The 15,132-nt window shown below is 43.5% G+C and overlaps 1 protein-coding gene and 1 long non-coding RNA gene across 3 annotated transcripts in view; one reads left to right on the top strand and one right to left on the bottom strand.

The window, feature by feature from the left end:
* The window catches only part of NSD2 (nuclear receptor binding SET domain protein 2), a 115,334-nt gene extending 107,754 nt beyond the window's left edge, over window positions 1–7,580 (top strand). For both annotated transcript variants that reach the window (XM_048502668.1, XM_048502667.1), the window contains 4 exons: window positions 2,744–2,885; window positions 4,420–4,526; window positions 5,144–5,348; window positions 6,568–7,580. In XM_048502668.1, the coding sequence (XP_048358625.1) occupies window positions 2,744–2,885; window positions 4,420–4,526; window positions 5,144–5,348; window positions 6,568–6,830 (717 nt within the window). In that variant the 3' untranslated portion in view covers window positions 6,831–7,580. The remainder of the gene's footprint in view (window positions 1–2,743; window positions 2,886–4,419; window positions 4,527–5,143; window positions 5,349–6,567) is intronic.
* A 1,154-nt stretch (window positions 7,581–8,734) lies between these two features.
* On the bottom strand, window positions 8,735–15,043 carry LOC125436089. Its single transcript, XR_007244995.1, has 2 exons — window positions 10,242–15,043; window positions 8,735–9,474 (listed from the first exon to the last, which is right to left on the bottom strand). It is a non-coding gene; the product is annotated as an uncharacterized LOC125436089 (long non-coding RNA).
* Between the last annotated feature and the right edge of the window lie 89 nt (window positions 15,044–15,132).

Genomic DNA, 15,132 nt, shown 5'->3' with positions numbered 1-15,132 from the left:
TTGGCCTTGTCAGTCACATCCTTGTCCTCGAAGCGGAGCCGAAGTCCCTGGAGAAGTTCAACTCGTCTGCATCCAACTCAAACAGTTCTACGAACCACTCGGCAGCCTCCCCATCCAGCACGGATCCAATGTCTCGAACCTTCTCCCTTTCCGATTGGTAAAGATAATCGAACTCCTGCATGTGGGCGTCTAGCTGCAGAATGAAATAGGGTAACTTGGAAGCGGTACCATCAATCCGGGCCGGGATACGTGGTCTGAGGTACCCTTGACCTGGTATCGGTGCTTGCACAGGACCTGGTATCGGTGCTTGCACAGGAACTAGGCTGAGCCACAGCAGGCGGAACTCGAGGCGTGGCGCCACTTCGTCTCCAGCCCCATGCCGAGCTCTTGCTGCCCCTTCTGGTCTCCCTGTCCTATAGCAAAATGCAGCAGAGTGGCCTGGAGCGAGGACACACGCAATAGAAAACAAGTCAAGAGAGGGGGAGACTCACTCCATTGACCAGCTTCTCCAGTTGTGAGCCACACATTATGTGGCAAAGAGCCTCATGAACCACTGTTTGGCCACCCCCTGCTCTAGGCCCTGCTATTGGACCTCCAGAGGAACTGGTTAGCTATTCTATGAGATAGGATGCAGGACTAGACAGGCCAGTGGTCTGATCCAGCAGGGCTCTTATGTTCCTAAGAGGGCCTCAGCCTCCATGTCTTGTTGTTTGCCGGAGTAATGGTTTGCCGAAGTAGTGGTTTGGCCACTGTGTGAGATAGGACACTTGACTAGATGGGCCACCGGTCTGATCCAGCAGGGCTCTTGTGGTGCTCTCACGGCTCAGGTTTTCCATTCAGCCGTGATCTTATCACCTGCAGAGTTTACATGGTTTCCACAAGATCCCTTTTTTGTAGATAATGAAACCACATTAAGGACCAGTTATGGTCTTGTATTTCCATACTTAATTCATTATTCACAAGATCATAAAACAGTCTTCTAAATGCCAAACACAAAAAAACTTGTCAGAGGTACTATAAAATGTCAGTGACACATTACAGAAGATATTTCAGCCAACTGTTTATTCACTTAGCAGGATGGCATTTCCTGTTAAATTATGTTTTAACTTGATCTGCAGTTTGTCTCATTAGACAAAATCCCATCTCTTATTTGCAACAGGGTCCAACAGAAAAGAACTTCAGTTTCCCCACCCCCCGCTCCTGTGTTGCCCCCTTGCACTCCTTGGTATGCTGTTCTAGGGATTGGTGAGTCCTCGGGAGTCGCAAGGGCTCTGGCTGCATTTCAAAAAACGTATTCACAAACTTTGCATTTTGCTTTTCTGCCCTTACAAGAGCCACCAAGTCTCAGTTGGTTGATAATTGTTTTGCTGGTGTGTTACAGGTGGTTTACAAATTGAAACAGATAGTTAATAGTAGTGAATATAATAAGCAGAATTTTTTTGTAAATATTTGTAAGATTAATAACAATATTTAAGGTTTTAATTTTGTAATGTAATAATCTATATTTAGTAAGGATTACCAAATTGTCATATAATTTATGTTGTGTATTAGCTTGATTATTGATGTATATGTCAGTATTACTTTGTTGGAAATAAATTTATTTTAAGCGGGGGGGGCGGGGGAAGAGCCACTGAGGTGGCTCAGGGGAGCCGGCCGGCACTGTTCCCTGTCCTAGAATAATGCTTTTCCATGGTTCAAAACCCTTCAGCCTTGTAATAGGCTGAAATAGCAGCCCTTTCAGTGGGTCCAAACCATCATTGTGTTGCAGATGAACAGCTGAAGCGGGGTGGGGGGTGGGGGAGTGGTTGCCAAATCCCCCCCCCTCATTCTTTTAGCCCTGTAATACACCAGCTCTCAGTGCTTTGTTGCGTAACTCATGGTGACGTCACCTTTGCTGTTCCCACCACAAACCATAATGTCGTTTTAAAATGAAACACATAGTGCAAGTTGACTTGGCTTTAGTGGTAGAATTGCACACTTTTGTTGGAAGATGCAACCATTAACCCCTCCCCCTTTTCTCTTTATTGATGATCTGTTTGGAAGCTGTATTGACACTTTGGCAAGCAGACCATGAGGAAAGCTGCGATCTGTTGTTGAGCTGGATGTTAAGTTTCCGTGAGACTATTAATTGTTGCTTTTAATGGCAGCCCAGGAGATTCCCGCCAGACGCTCGTCCTGATGTCTTCCTGGCTGCAGTCTGCGCTGGGCCTGGGGCTGACTGTCTCAGCATTGTCTTGTGGAAGGCTTTCATGGCTGGAATCAACTGGCTGTTGTGGGTGTGCTGGGCTGTGTGGCTGAGGTCTGGTAGTTTTTGCTCCTAACACTTTGTCCGCATCTATGGCTGGCATTTTCAGAGGCATATTACGGTAAGATGTGTGTGTCATGTAGAGCCACGCATCTTACCATGACGTGACGGCCGTAGATGTGGGTGAAACGTTGGGAGGAAAAACTACCAGACCATAGCCGGACAGGCTGGAAAACCCACCACAGCCCATTTTAAAACGGTTTCCAATTGTGTTTTATTTTATTGCTGTGTTTATTAACTGCCTGGCAGCTGTTTTTGTCATGTCCTCCGCATGTGGCTGTTTTACGTGACATCAAGTCACTTCTGACTCATGGCAACCCTATGAATCAGCATCTTCCAAAGCATCACATCGTTAACAGCCTCGCTTGGGCCTTTGGCCCTGCACAATACATGCTGCCTACCCAATTATTTGCCAGCTGTCCTTTTCCTTCCTTCCAGGATCGTATCATCGATGCCGGCCCGAAAGGAAACTATTCTCGTTTCATGAATCACAGCTGCCAACCAAACTGTGAAACTTTAAAGTGGACGGTGCATGGTGACACCCGTGTAGGACTGTTTGCTGTGTGTGATATTCCTGCAGGTAACACAGCAGCACTAAAGCTGCAATATCATAGCTGCAGCTCCAGGCTTCGTAAAATACACACCGAGTGAGGCCGTTTTCTTGAGGTTCATGTTTTTTCTTACTATCACAGATGAAAAACGCATCCAGTATTTTTCTGTTGCAAGAATTTGAGCACAACTGATATATAATGACCTCACTGCGGGGCTGGGGAGAGGGGTGTGGTGAGAATTCTCCTTGTCTTGAAGGAGGTTGCTTTTCTGCAGCTGTAGGCAACAGGCTCGTGCGTTTTTTAGTGTTCTCTGCCCTTGGTACTATCAAAGTGCATCCTGCCTTTGCTTGGCACCTCTCTGTGTGTGTGCATCAGAATAAAGATTTAGTTTAGAACAACAATAGACAAGTTTTTCTGTCTTTCCTCCCTCTTCTAAACCAACGTTGTTTTCCAAGCTTCAGCTAAGAGAGTTTCATTTCAAAAGCAGATATTTCTCCTTTCCTTTTTTAAAAATTGTTTTGTTTTTGGATATACATTCTGCTGTTTTCAATTAAGTCTCCAAAGTAGTTTACAACATGCGATTTCAGCAATAAAGCCTTAGAATTAAAACTGTAAAACACACAGATGGAAAAAGGAATGGTGGAAATAGAGAGGCAGAGAAAGGAACAAGTTAAAAAACAGAATTTTGAATGGCCAAATTCAGCCAATCATATTAAGGATCAGTCTCGTCACACTCTCAGTCCCCTTCTTTTTCTCAGTACATCAAAAAAGGGGTGGTACAGATAAGAATCTACCAAAAATAAACTAATAATCAACTCTTCTTGAGTCTTATTATTATAAAATGAGTGAACTAACTTGCACAATGTGATTAATCGTCATAATTCATGTTTTATAGAGAGAGTGTATCTCAATTCAAACGTATTTTTTTCATACATTTCATCACAGATAGATTCTACCGATCCCCTTAAATTTGAACAGTCAGTATAATGCTTATAGAGTCTACAAAAATAGCACGTCAAGGGCCCCTTTCGCACATGCAGAATAATGCACTTTCAATCCATTTTCAATGCACTTTACAGCTGTGCGGAATAGCAAAATCCACTTGCAAACAACTGTGCAAGTGGATTGAAAGTGCATTATTTTGCGTGTGCGAAAGGGGCCGAGGTATAAAAAATATATCACAATGATAACATTTCTGTATGATCTTTTATCACAATGATAACACTTCCATATGATCTAACAAGCTCCTCCGTTTTGCTTGTTTCGTTGATTCTTCCTCAGAGAATTCCGAAAGAAGGAATAATTTCAGGGACTGAGTCTAAACTTAAGCTACTCAAAGTATAGGCCCATTAATCTCCTTGACAATATTTCTTATCTGTGCTGGTGCTGTAAATGCTCAGTGGGAGACTATAGCGCACCAATGCGCCCCCCCCCCCTTTTCTGGCACTCAGATTTTCACTCCTGCTGTGCTGAGGGAGGGTCTGTTCTGTTGGCTGGGAGGGGACTCTTGTGCCTTTAGAGAACATCAGTCCTCATAAACGTCTCTTGGTTTCCTCAATTTAGGGACTGAACTGACATTTAATTACAATCTGGACTGCCTGGGCAATGAAAAAACAGTGTGTAAATGTGGTGCTCCAAACTGTAGCGGCTTCCTTGGGGACAGACCAAAGGTACGTAGAGCCCACCAGGAGTTTGTTTATCTGTTTCTGATCTCCATCCATCTGTTTCGAGACCACCTGCTCTGGCAGCAGCTCACCAGGATCTGAAAGGACATCTGCTTGCAGCCCCCTGTGTTGTATCTGATCTTCTCTTTGTCATGATTCTCCCACTCAGAAGAGAGAGAGTGTGTGTGTGTGCATAAACTCAAGGCCTCCCCGTGTATCTGAAGGAGGGAGGCCGAACTTAGAGAAACTTGTGCTGAAATGTTAGTTGTAAATGAGCTACTTGACTTCCTGTTAGTTGTAAAACGAGCTACTTTCCTCTGAGAGAGTTCCTTCCATAACTGAAGATGCATGGATCGTGGGTGTTAGTAGGCCCTCCCTGAAATGCCCAATAGCAATTGTTGGCTGGCAGTAGAAGAGCTAAACTCAAATTTTTAAGGTTTTGAGTCAAAACTCATACCCCCAAAATCTTGGAGGTCTTCTGCACTGCTACTGGACTTTGAATTTAGTTGTCCTCTAGAGTTTTTTCATTTCCATAAACCTCCATCGGCAAAGTCTTTCGGACTGTAATTTCTCCTTGATTTGCAACGCTGACCTTTTTCTTTCAATTTGCAAACCCCTTTTAGAATTCCTCCTCTAATGCTTCCGAGGAGAAAGGAAAGAAGACCAAAAGGAGAGGAAGGAGACGCAGAGCAAAGAGCGAAGCAAGGAAGAAATCTGAGGATTACTGTTTCCGCTGTGGGGATGGGGGCCAGCTGGTGCTATGCGACAGGAAGTCTTGCACCAAGACGTACCACCTCTCTTGTCTGGGTCTAGTGAAACGCCCCTTTGGTGAGTCAGGATGACCTGGGTGTGAGTCCTGTTCCTTTAGGATTTTTGTAGATTCTTTGCCTATGAATAACTTGTTCTTAACTTGGGAAGACGGAGTTTAAGGTTATTTACTTCGATTTGCAATATTTGGTCATTTCTGTTTCAGAGAGTGGTCTAAATAGAATTAAGGACCTAAAAGCTCAAAAAATTATTTAAGGAGTCTCCAGATATAAAACTACTAAATATCAAAAGCACACATTTATCACAAATTAAAATAATCTACATGTGTAAGCGGCCCATAATAGCCTACTTTATTCATTCACAGTTACAATGCACAGAAGAGTCCTACAGGACATCTTTTTGACCCTTAAAAAACAAGATGTGTTTCGGTCAGCTGGTCTGAAGTAATAACACCGTGTTTAGCTACCAGATTACAAATTGCAATTATAAAGCTTTTAATGACTGAGACCAGTAGTTGAAGAACTGTTTAAATTGGCACCAAGGGAGCAGGAAGCAGCAGCAGTATCATCACCACATGCATTGGGTGGGGAGCCCTGACCTGGATGGCCCAGGCTAGCCTGGTCTTGGAAGCTAAGCAGGGTCGACCCTGGTTCATACTTGGATGGGAGACCACCAAGGAAGCCTAAGGTTGCCGTGCAGAGACAGGCCATGGCAAACCACCTCTGCTTGTCTTTTGTCTGGCAAAGCCCATGAGGGGTCACCATAAATTGGCTGTGACTCAACTGCTCTTTTCACAAACAATGAGTGGAGAACCCTAATGTGCCAAGACTCCAGCCTCCTTGAAACAGGCGGGGCCGTCATGCACCCCGACCAAGGAGGGTTCTTGTACCTCCCCACCACCACCTCACGATCCACTTGAAAGATCCCTTCTGAAATGTCAATCGGCCTTTCCCCCAACTCCACATAAATTTAAGTTTCTTAAAATGGAGAACAATGATACTAGGATGTTGTGGGTTTTCCAGGTTGTATGGCCGTGTTCCAGTAGTATTTTCTCCTGATGTTTTGCCTTCGTCTGTGACTAGGCCAGTTACTGATGCAGGAAAACATCAGGAGAAAATACTACTGGAACACGGCCATACAACCTGGAAAACCCACAACATCCTAGTGATTCTGGCCATGACAGCCTTCAACAATACAATGTTGATACTGTTTCAAACAGAACCTTCTCTTTATTCCGATATTTCTGGGTACACCGTCTGTCTTTTTGTTTCCCCGGCAGGAAAATGGGAATGCCCCTGGCACCACTGTGACGACTGTGGGAAGCCTTCTGCTTCCTTTTGCCACTTCTGCCCAAATTCTTTCTGCAAGGATCATTACAGCGAGATGCTGCTCAGGTCTAACTCAGATGGACAGTTGTTCTGCTCGGACCACACTGGAGAGAATTTCACTGAAAAGAAGGCAAACAGAGCTCCTAGGAAATTGACCTCAGTGAAGTGCAAGAAAAGACAACGGAACAAATGGAAGCGGACCGAGTGTAAATAGCAGCGGACATGGTTTCTGGTGCCAACGTTGTCTTGTAGATAAGTTGTGAATAGGGTCAGGGAAGGACACTCACACACACACTGCAAAAATGGCTTTTAATCCACTGAGCCAGCCACGGCAATGCATTCTGCTCCATCTGCACTGATCATGAACTGTGGCTCGCTGAGGGCAAACACTTCCAGGACAAAACCAGACTACTTTTCAGCAATAATGGCAACACTTGAACTGAAGTGATATTTTTTTCCAGTATTTTTGTTGTTGTTGGGAGAATGTTTATATCCAGCCAATTAAGGTATACACGAGTAACTTTTGAAATAGTAGCCACTACTCCACAAATGTTTAACTAGTACTTGAGATGATTTTCTTTTAAGGATAATGGGCAGAGCAGCCTGTCTGGTCTTGCCTGTGTTGTTCGGCAGGACACACTTGAATGCCATCCCTTCCTCCTCTGCTACACTTCCTCCTCGGTTGGTTTGTTTTTTCATATGATGGGATGTCCAAATCGCATTGCATTTCTTTAATCCTTTGTTTTTATTGTAGTGATGGTCTACCGAGGAGCAAGAGCACCAGAAAAAAGTGTGATAAACTATGGGTCAGCCCATAAGGAGTACTGAAAGAAAGTACCTGGTCTTCTGTTGAATTTCAATTAAGTAAAATTATACATGACCTACACCCATGTTTAAATCGATATTAAAATCCATGTCCAACTTTTAGATTGTATTTGCATAATAAAAGGCTTTTGAGACCAAATTCAAATGAACTCATTAATGTTCTTGAAAAAGCAATAAAAGTGTTCAATAAGCAGATCTGGCTCTCACATATAATGCTGGTGCAGGAGAACAGGAATCAAATCTGACAGCAGTAGATTTGGTCTTTGGAAGTTCAGGGCAGTCCAAGAATGCTCCTGTGCCAATGAGAGAGAAGCTCCAAGTCAGAGGAGTGTTGGTCTGAACCCTGACCCCACAAACACCCCCAGAATCAGTGCCTTCCCAAGAAGCAAGCAAGAAGACACTGCCAAGTGATACCTCGTTGTATTTCTGTTTTTCCAGTTGGCCGTTTATTCTGCTCATTTCTGAAGCCATAGACTTTTTGGTGCTCTCTGGGCAGGTGCTCTCTGGGCTCCAAACGTTCCTCAGAACAGTTTAAAAACTTTAATCCAAGTTTTTGTTGTTGTTGTTGTGGTTTGGCACATTCCCAGTAGGGAGGGACAGAGCTGAGGCTAACCCACCGTAGCACTTTGGGGGACTTTCTCCTGGGACAATGCTCTCTCCTATTTTCTTATCTTTTACTTCTTTTCTCCAGTTTTCCTCCTCTTCTATTTTACTGGCCTGTTTTGCCTCTCATAAGCCTCTGGCTCAGCAAACCATCTTTTGAGGATATCCACTGGGGAGCCAAGCTTCCTTTGATGTTTGGGTATCATCGCTGTTTGGGCCTCGGTGAAAAAAATAACATACATTCTTGCTCCCACTGAAAATTTTACCAAGCAAACTTCCCATTAAAAGTAGGTGTCTTACCCAAACAAGCAGCAACACTGGCTTTAATGGAGCAAATGTCACATGACAATAAAATATGAGGAGCATAGTGTTAAAATCAACAAGAAAAACAAGACACAAGAATCAGAAAACCAGCCATTGGTGTTGTGAGGTCCTTGGATAGCAGATGGGCAATCTGGGAATTCTGACTGCGGGAGCCAGATGCAGGAGCTTGGGCTTAGCTCGAGTCTCCCTGTTCCCCTCGCCCAACAAATGTTGTCCTGATAGGTTTGGTGGGAGATCTACACTTTGGGTTTTCTAATCAAGGAACATGACAGCATTGCAAGACTTCTCAGAACACAGTGCAAGAATGCCTCCGTGCCGGGTTTGTGTCATGTCTTGTGGGCCTCCAAATAAATAAACTGAAACTGATTTATTGTTAATTAAGTTCGTGTATTTTATATAGTATAGCTCTTAATACAGGCATAAGTCAGGCAATGACAACCTCCTTGGCAACATGACAAGACTAAGGTTTTGTGGGTCTTGACATTTTGTGGTCCAGACAAGTATCAAGCAGCATAAACATCCTTTAACTTGGGGCAATGGGGCTGGACCTCTCAGCTTCCAGTATGAGGAGACATCTATTGAATTAAATCAGCAACATTCATCATTCCGCACGCATCCTTCGGCAGTTGCTCTTTTTCTCCACTGAGCAGAAAGGCCAGATCAGTAGAACATCTCAAGGGTGTACTGAATGTTGAAGCCAACAGAATGTAGAGGAGTCGCTAAATGAGAAGATGTTCTACCAGTTGCTGTTTAGGTTCATGAAACTGATGGTGAGCATGTTCATTGCTGGGTGAAATGCGGCCAGATTGGAGGGAGTTTCAGGGCACAGAACAAAACTAATGGATGTATTTGGAGAGGGGATGGAAATGACGCAGCTCCAAATCAGGTGCATCACATACAAAAGGTTTGGTGGGCCAACAATCACAATTAGAAGGTCCAAAGCCACACTGTACCAGAGGGTGAAAGCCCAGCTTCAGTCCAAGTCAAATTGGTCTGGGTGATTCAGTTTGTTTTGGTCCTCTGCAGTCTTGCGCCAAGGATCAATCATTAGAACTTCCAGAGCTAATATCTCAAGGAAAGTTGTAACATGTCTCAGTCCCACCTACCTTGGGGGGAGAGGAAAGGAAAGAGTTTATAAGCTGCTTTGAGACTCCTTACAGTTGAGAAAAGAGGGGTAAAAATCCAAACTCTTTTTCTCTTCTCTATGTTACCAGTTAATACTACAAAACTTAGATTGTTTATCAATTGGTTGGAAATGAACTCACAAGTTTATTAATAAATTCCTCCTGCTGTTATATGTAGACATCTGTGTTGTAGTCATTGTTTCCTCAAACCCTTAACCTACCAATCCCCAATGTGGTGATTGAAATATCTGACTTGCATCTTGGTATATTTAACCTCAAATGCATAGGTGTAGTTTCCAAACCAGGCCAGATAAAAAGACCAAAGAATAAGGTGGGATATATACATCTCCAGCCAAAATTACCTGACCTTAAAAGTCAAAGCACAGGATCTTTAAGGATCTTAAAGAAGGGGTGAAAGCTGAGTAGTCACCTTGAAGTTGCACTCCCACCTGCATTGTGTTTTAAGATATTTATTCTGTCCTGGACAGGAAGTTGAATGAAGAGACTCTTGGATTTCCACCACCTGGAAAGAGAAATAATTCTTTCTCCCTTACTCTGAAAGATTTAAGAATTATTACTCTTTCCAGGTGGTGGAAATCCAGGAGCCTCTTCATTCAATGTCAGCAAGACCAATCTCTCACTCTTCAGTGATTTATCTTATCTTCCCAAACTGGGCTAAGGGCAGGTGAACAACCCTGTGTTAATTAGGGGAACTCTTATGAATCGCTCTAAACTCTCTCGATCGGTACCTTGGATTCTGTCTGAAACTTCAAGAGGCTCAATTGCTCGATAGCCAGTGTGCTGAGACAGTGGAAGACATGGAGGGAACGCGTTGCGAATCCTCTTCGTGACCAGCGGGTTCAGCAGCAGATGCCTGTTATGTCTTCAGTTGCTGTCGCTGGTGCTCCTCCTCCCTGTTATGTTGCCTCTGTTGTTCCTGTTTTTGTTGAGCGCATGTGATTGATCAGATGCTGGGAGGGGACAAGAAGAACTTTATTACATGGGAGGGCGGCAGAGTCACTACAGGCATCTGAATAACTTCGTTTCAATCCTCCCGGGCTTAGTGGATTCAAATTACTAGCACAAAGTAGGAGAATTCCAACCGTCTGGATATATCCACCTACACCAGAGATATTGCTTCAGCAGCCAGCTGCCCCCGGAAGAACCTGCTGCTTCTGGATGCCATGTCCAGGTGAGGCCTGGAGATCTCTTGGCATTACAACAAAGATCAGTTCCTCTGAAGATAATGACTGGGCGGAGTAGCATTATGCCCTGATGTCCCTCTGCAGGGCCCACTGCAAATCTCTAGGGATTTCCCTGCCGTGAGCTGACTTTCAGCCTGTTGTTTCAGACACTTCCCTGTGGATTTCAGTTTCCTGAAGCTGAAAAAAAATCAGCCAATACCTGGCTTCCTCCTTGAGGACTGGTAAAGTTAAAGGTAGTCCCCTGTGCAAGCAGTGTGCAAGAGCAGTCCCTGGTCCAAGGTTTACAGACCCATGGGGTAATGTCACACATCACAATGTTCACGAGGCAGACTTTGTTTATGGGTTGTATGCTATTGCCTTCCCCGGTTGTCTATGCTCCCAGCAAGCTGGGTACTAATTTCACCAATCTCAGGAATATGAAAGGCTGGATCAACCTCGAACCAACTACCTGAAACCAACGTCTGTCAGGATCAAACTCAAGTTGTGAGCAGAGCTTTTGACTGCATTACTGCAACTTACAACTCTGCACGATGGAGTTCTTATAACTTACAATTTCATGCTCCCAGTTTACTACGGTTTACCCTAGTTTATTTTTACCTGTTTTTTTGCTGGGAAGGCAACAGACAGAAGGGGAGCAGGGTGTGCTTAAGTAACCTAGAGAATTGGTCTCAGTCAGAGTACCTAGACTTCTCAAACACAATGGAAGATTTTTCTAGTTCAATCTAACCATCCTGAGTTTAACATTTCTCCCACTAACAGGTTTTCTGTTCTGAGTGTAGCTCCTAAAGTGGAGACATTCTCAGCTGATAGTGCCTTTCTCCCCCAAATCATTGCACCAGGCCTATGGAGGGAATCAGTCACAGGTGTTGATAGAGTGGGGAAGGGCGGGAGAGATGGTCTCGAAACTCTCATTTGACTACTAGGGTGGGAGGGATTATTTTTGATCAGCTGAATTCTATCTTCACTAAGCTGAATTATTTTCCTAGTGTAATTATGAAATCAAATGGCAGCAGTTCTTTATCCGTGAGGATATTGACAAGATAGCATTCTTCTGTTGGCTCTTCATGTAGCCAACTGGTGCTACAACCTCAACTAAGTGTTGTCTGAGTGTTTCTTGTGGGTTGGTAGGACCATCTTTGGGAAATCCTGATTTGGCAGGGTACAGTTTTTAAATGTCTCAGGTCCATCTATTGCCCTGAGGTGAGTTGAAACTTTAAGAAGCACCTTTAAGGCAAGAAGATTATGTTACCATTTGACAACCCATTTACTCCAACAGTGATTGTATGACAAAAAAATTTCCCTTCCTGAGTTAACAGTGTTCTACATTCCCCCCTCTTTCGCTCAGGGCTTTCAAGTGGCCAAACTGATGCATTGGGGTAATGGGACCACATTCAATTGGATACAACAGGAATTCCCCTAATTTTGGTTCCTGTGTGTGTGTTCAAGACACAGGGTTTTCAAGGCAAGAGGCATTCAGAGGTGGTTTGTCATTGCCTGTCTCCATGTCGGTTGAGAGTCCTGCGAGAACTGTGACTGGGCCAAGGTTATCCAACAGTCTTCATGTAGAGGAGTGGGGAGCTGAATCCAGTTCTCCAGATTAAAGCCCGTCACTCTTAATCGCTACGCCATGCTGGCACTATTCCAGTGCCCCCCATACAATTGAATGAATTTTAGTGAATCCTAATGGGAACTTGGAGAAATAAGAGAAACTCAACTCAATTCCATGGATCCAAAGTGACCATTACCTAAAACGTATTTCGTGGCATGTGACAGGACCCACATTTCTACAGTTTGTAAGCTGTTATACTTCTCATCCTGGTATTAAACAGATCCCTCGCTTAAATGGTCAATGCTGCTAATTTGATTTTGTAGCCTGCCCTTCCCCTTAACAGGCCTAAACAGATTAAAATATATGGCAGTATGTTATAAAGATGCCATAAAATCCACTCCTCACTAAGGGGGATTAATTAGAGAAAGACGGGAAGGAAAGAGGAAGAAAGAACAGCAAAGGAAAGGGGGAAGACTTTATGGGGGGGGGGGGGTATTTAATAAACAACATGCCGAATGTTACTGAACAGAATTTGCCTGCCTAAACATTTCATCCAATTCAGCCTTGTCCATAACTAACAGTACCTCAGGGATAAAGACCGTCACCTGCCACCCTTTACTCGTAGATGGCACTTCATAGACTGTGACAGTGAGACCAGCCACGATTAAACCCAGTGGCACCGCAAAGGTACTTTTGAAGAAGGAACCCCGCTTCTTTAGAAAAATCAGAACTTTATTATACACACTGTATTACAATGAAAATATGTACCCAAGGACATGACGTCTTGAATTTACATCTGTACAAAAACAAAATCAATAGAAAATATGGGTTGTTAGTACGAGATAGGCCACGTTTACAAAACGGCACTGCCTGTTAGAAGGTACAAGGTCCTAAAGAGTTCTAGCTTCAACATTTATGTGATCTTTCCCCTTCATCAAAGCTTGCTGTGAAAACAGAATTCAAGTTCTATGGCATTAAAGCGCCTTTGATGAATTTGGCAAGTGGCACTTAAAAACAGGGAATAGTGTGAGATTGCCCTAGGGTGTTCTGCCTGTTGCTTCTAAGACCCCAGTAAACATTGAAAACTGCATTTTTTGTCAGGGTTGGGTGAATGCCAATTCATTTTCAATGCCTGTCAATCTTCTGGAACGAGTGGATCGATATCATTAATTGCTTGTTATAGCTGAGTAAAATGGAACTTAAATGGTTTGAGTAGGTCGCAAAGTAGACACTATTCAACTTCACACATAACCATGTGTTTTGGGTGCTCTATGCCCTCCCCTTCAAAGAGTTCTCTGCTCAAAGATGACTGTTACTTTGTAAAGATAAGTAAAGCCTACCACATCTGAACATGTGGAACAGCACTATGTACAAGCAGCAGGCTCTCTAGAGAAACCACTGGAGACTTGTGCACCGTACCTTAAAATATAGTAGGGTATTTATTAGTATCTTGCTACCACAAAATACACGTTATGTGCCTTTCTGCGTCCATCACAAGACGGGGAAGTTTTATAAAAATGCTCCTTCCGAGAGTAGACTGCTCCTTAGTACCTAGCTCTCAATTGGAGACATGTTCCATTATTCACTTCTCCTCCTTGGAATTAAAACAATCAGGCATCCAGGAAACATCTCATACTGACTGGATAAAGGGACCAGGTAGCAGGAAAGGGTTAGGGGTTAGATGTAGAAGACAGGTGAACTTGTGGATACATCGAAATGCCCTAGATAAAACAAGCTTATCTCTTATAGTCAATGTAACACATCTGAATGTGCTTTTCAAAACCCAGGCTGTCCTATTTTAGGGAAAACAGGCTGTGAGCTGCTCCTCTCATGATAAACCCGAAATGTTCAGGTGCCAATATAAATTTTCCAACCCATTCACACTGGCATTGAAAGACTGTGCACCCTTTCTGGAACAGTCTGCTCATCATACGCCTCACAGCTAACAAATGCAAGATGCTGGCCTTCTGCTCCACCAGCTTATTTCATTTTACCTTCACAGGACACCAAAACTACGCCAAGCCATTTTACAAAATATTAAGCCAAGTCTGCAGGTACAGAATTACCAATCAAAGTTAATGATGCACACTTGGTCTGAACTGGTTGAGATGATGGCTAAACTTTTTAGAATACAGCTATTTAGCAAGATTCTGACAACTATCCAGTTTTAATGATTAAACTCCTGGTCTTTATTATAATAGGTTGGGATTTAGAAGCTGGAAAATTAGTGGAGAGCCTCTCTGTGTACAAAGATATTTCGCCAATATCTTTGCAAACTTGCAAAGCTACTTCAACGTTTAATTTTTAAAGGCTTTGACATGTTTGACATATTTTAGGCATATGGTCAGCAGCCATTCTGACATATTCTCGCATGATGTTGGTAAAAACAGAGCGCCTGCTCAACCCTTAGGGGACTCCACAACTCTAACTCTTTATGTGTAAAATATTAAAATGCAGAAATCATCTTCCAACAAGTACATTTTGAAATTAGAATTTGTTCCTCATTTTTAATGCTTGTTTGGTTAACAAGTAGAAAGTCAGAAACAAAAATTATAGCCAGTGACTGTCAAAAGCAGTAGAGATATTTCTCTTGTTGATGATTACATGCATTTAATTGATACAACTGTGTACCAGTCAAGTAATCACCAACCATGGACTGCCATTTTGGAGGAAGAATTTTTTTCTCTGGCCCTTTCCGCACCACAACGGTGCGGGGGTGCGTCGGCATAAACAATGCTGACGCACACACACCCCCCCGGACCATTCACTTGGACGGTCCTGGGAGGGAGACAAGGTAGGCGTTTGGGAAAGGGGGGGGGGAATGGCACCTTCCAGCCGCTGCCATTCACACGGCAGCGGTTGGAAGCCACTGTTTCCGAAATACCT

Source organism: Sphaerodactylus townsendi, linkage group LG07 (genome assembly GCF_021028975.2).
Source record: "Sphaerodactylus townsendi isolate TG3544 linkage group LG07, MPM_Stown_v2.3, whole genome shotgun sequence".
Taxonomy (NCBI): domain Eukaryota; kingdom Metazoa; phylum Chordata; class Lepidosauria; order Squamata; family Sphaerodactylidae; genus Sphaerodactylus; species Sphaerodactylus townsendi.
Note: the sequence above shows the minus strand (reverse complement) of the source record. Positions and strands in the feature narration are given on the sequence as shown.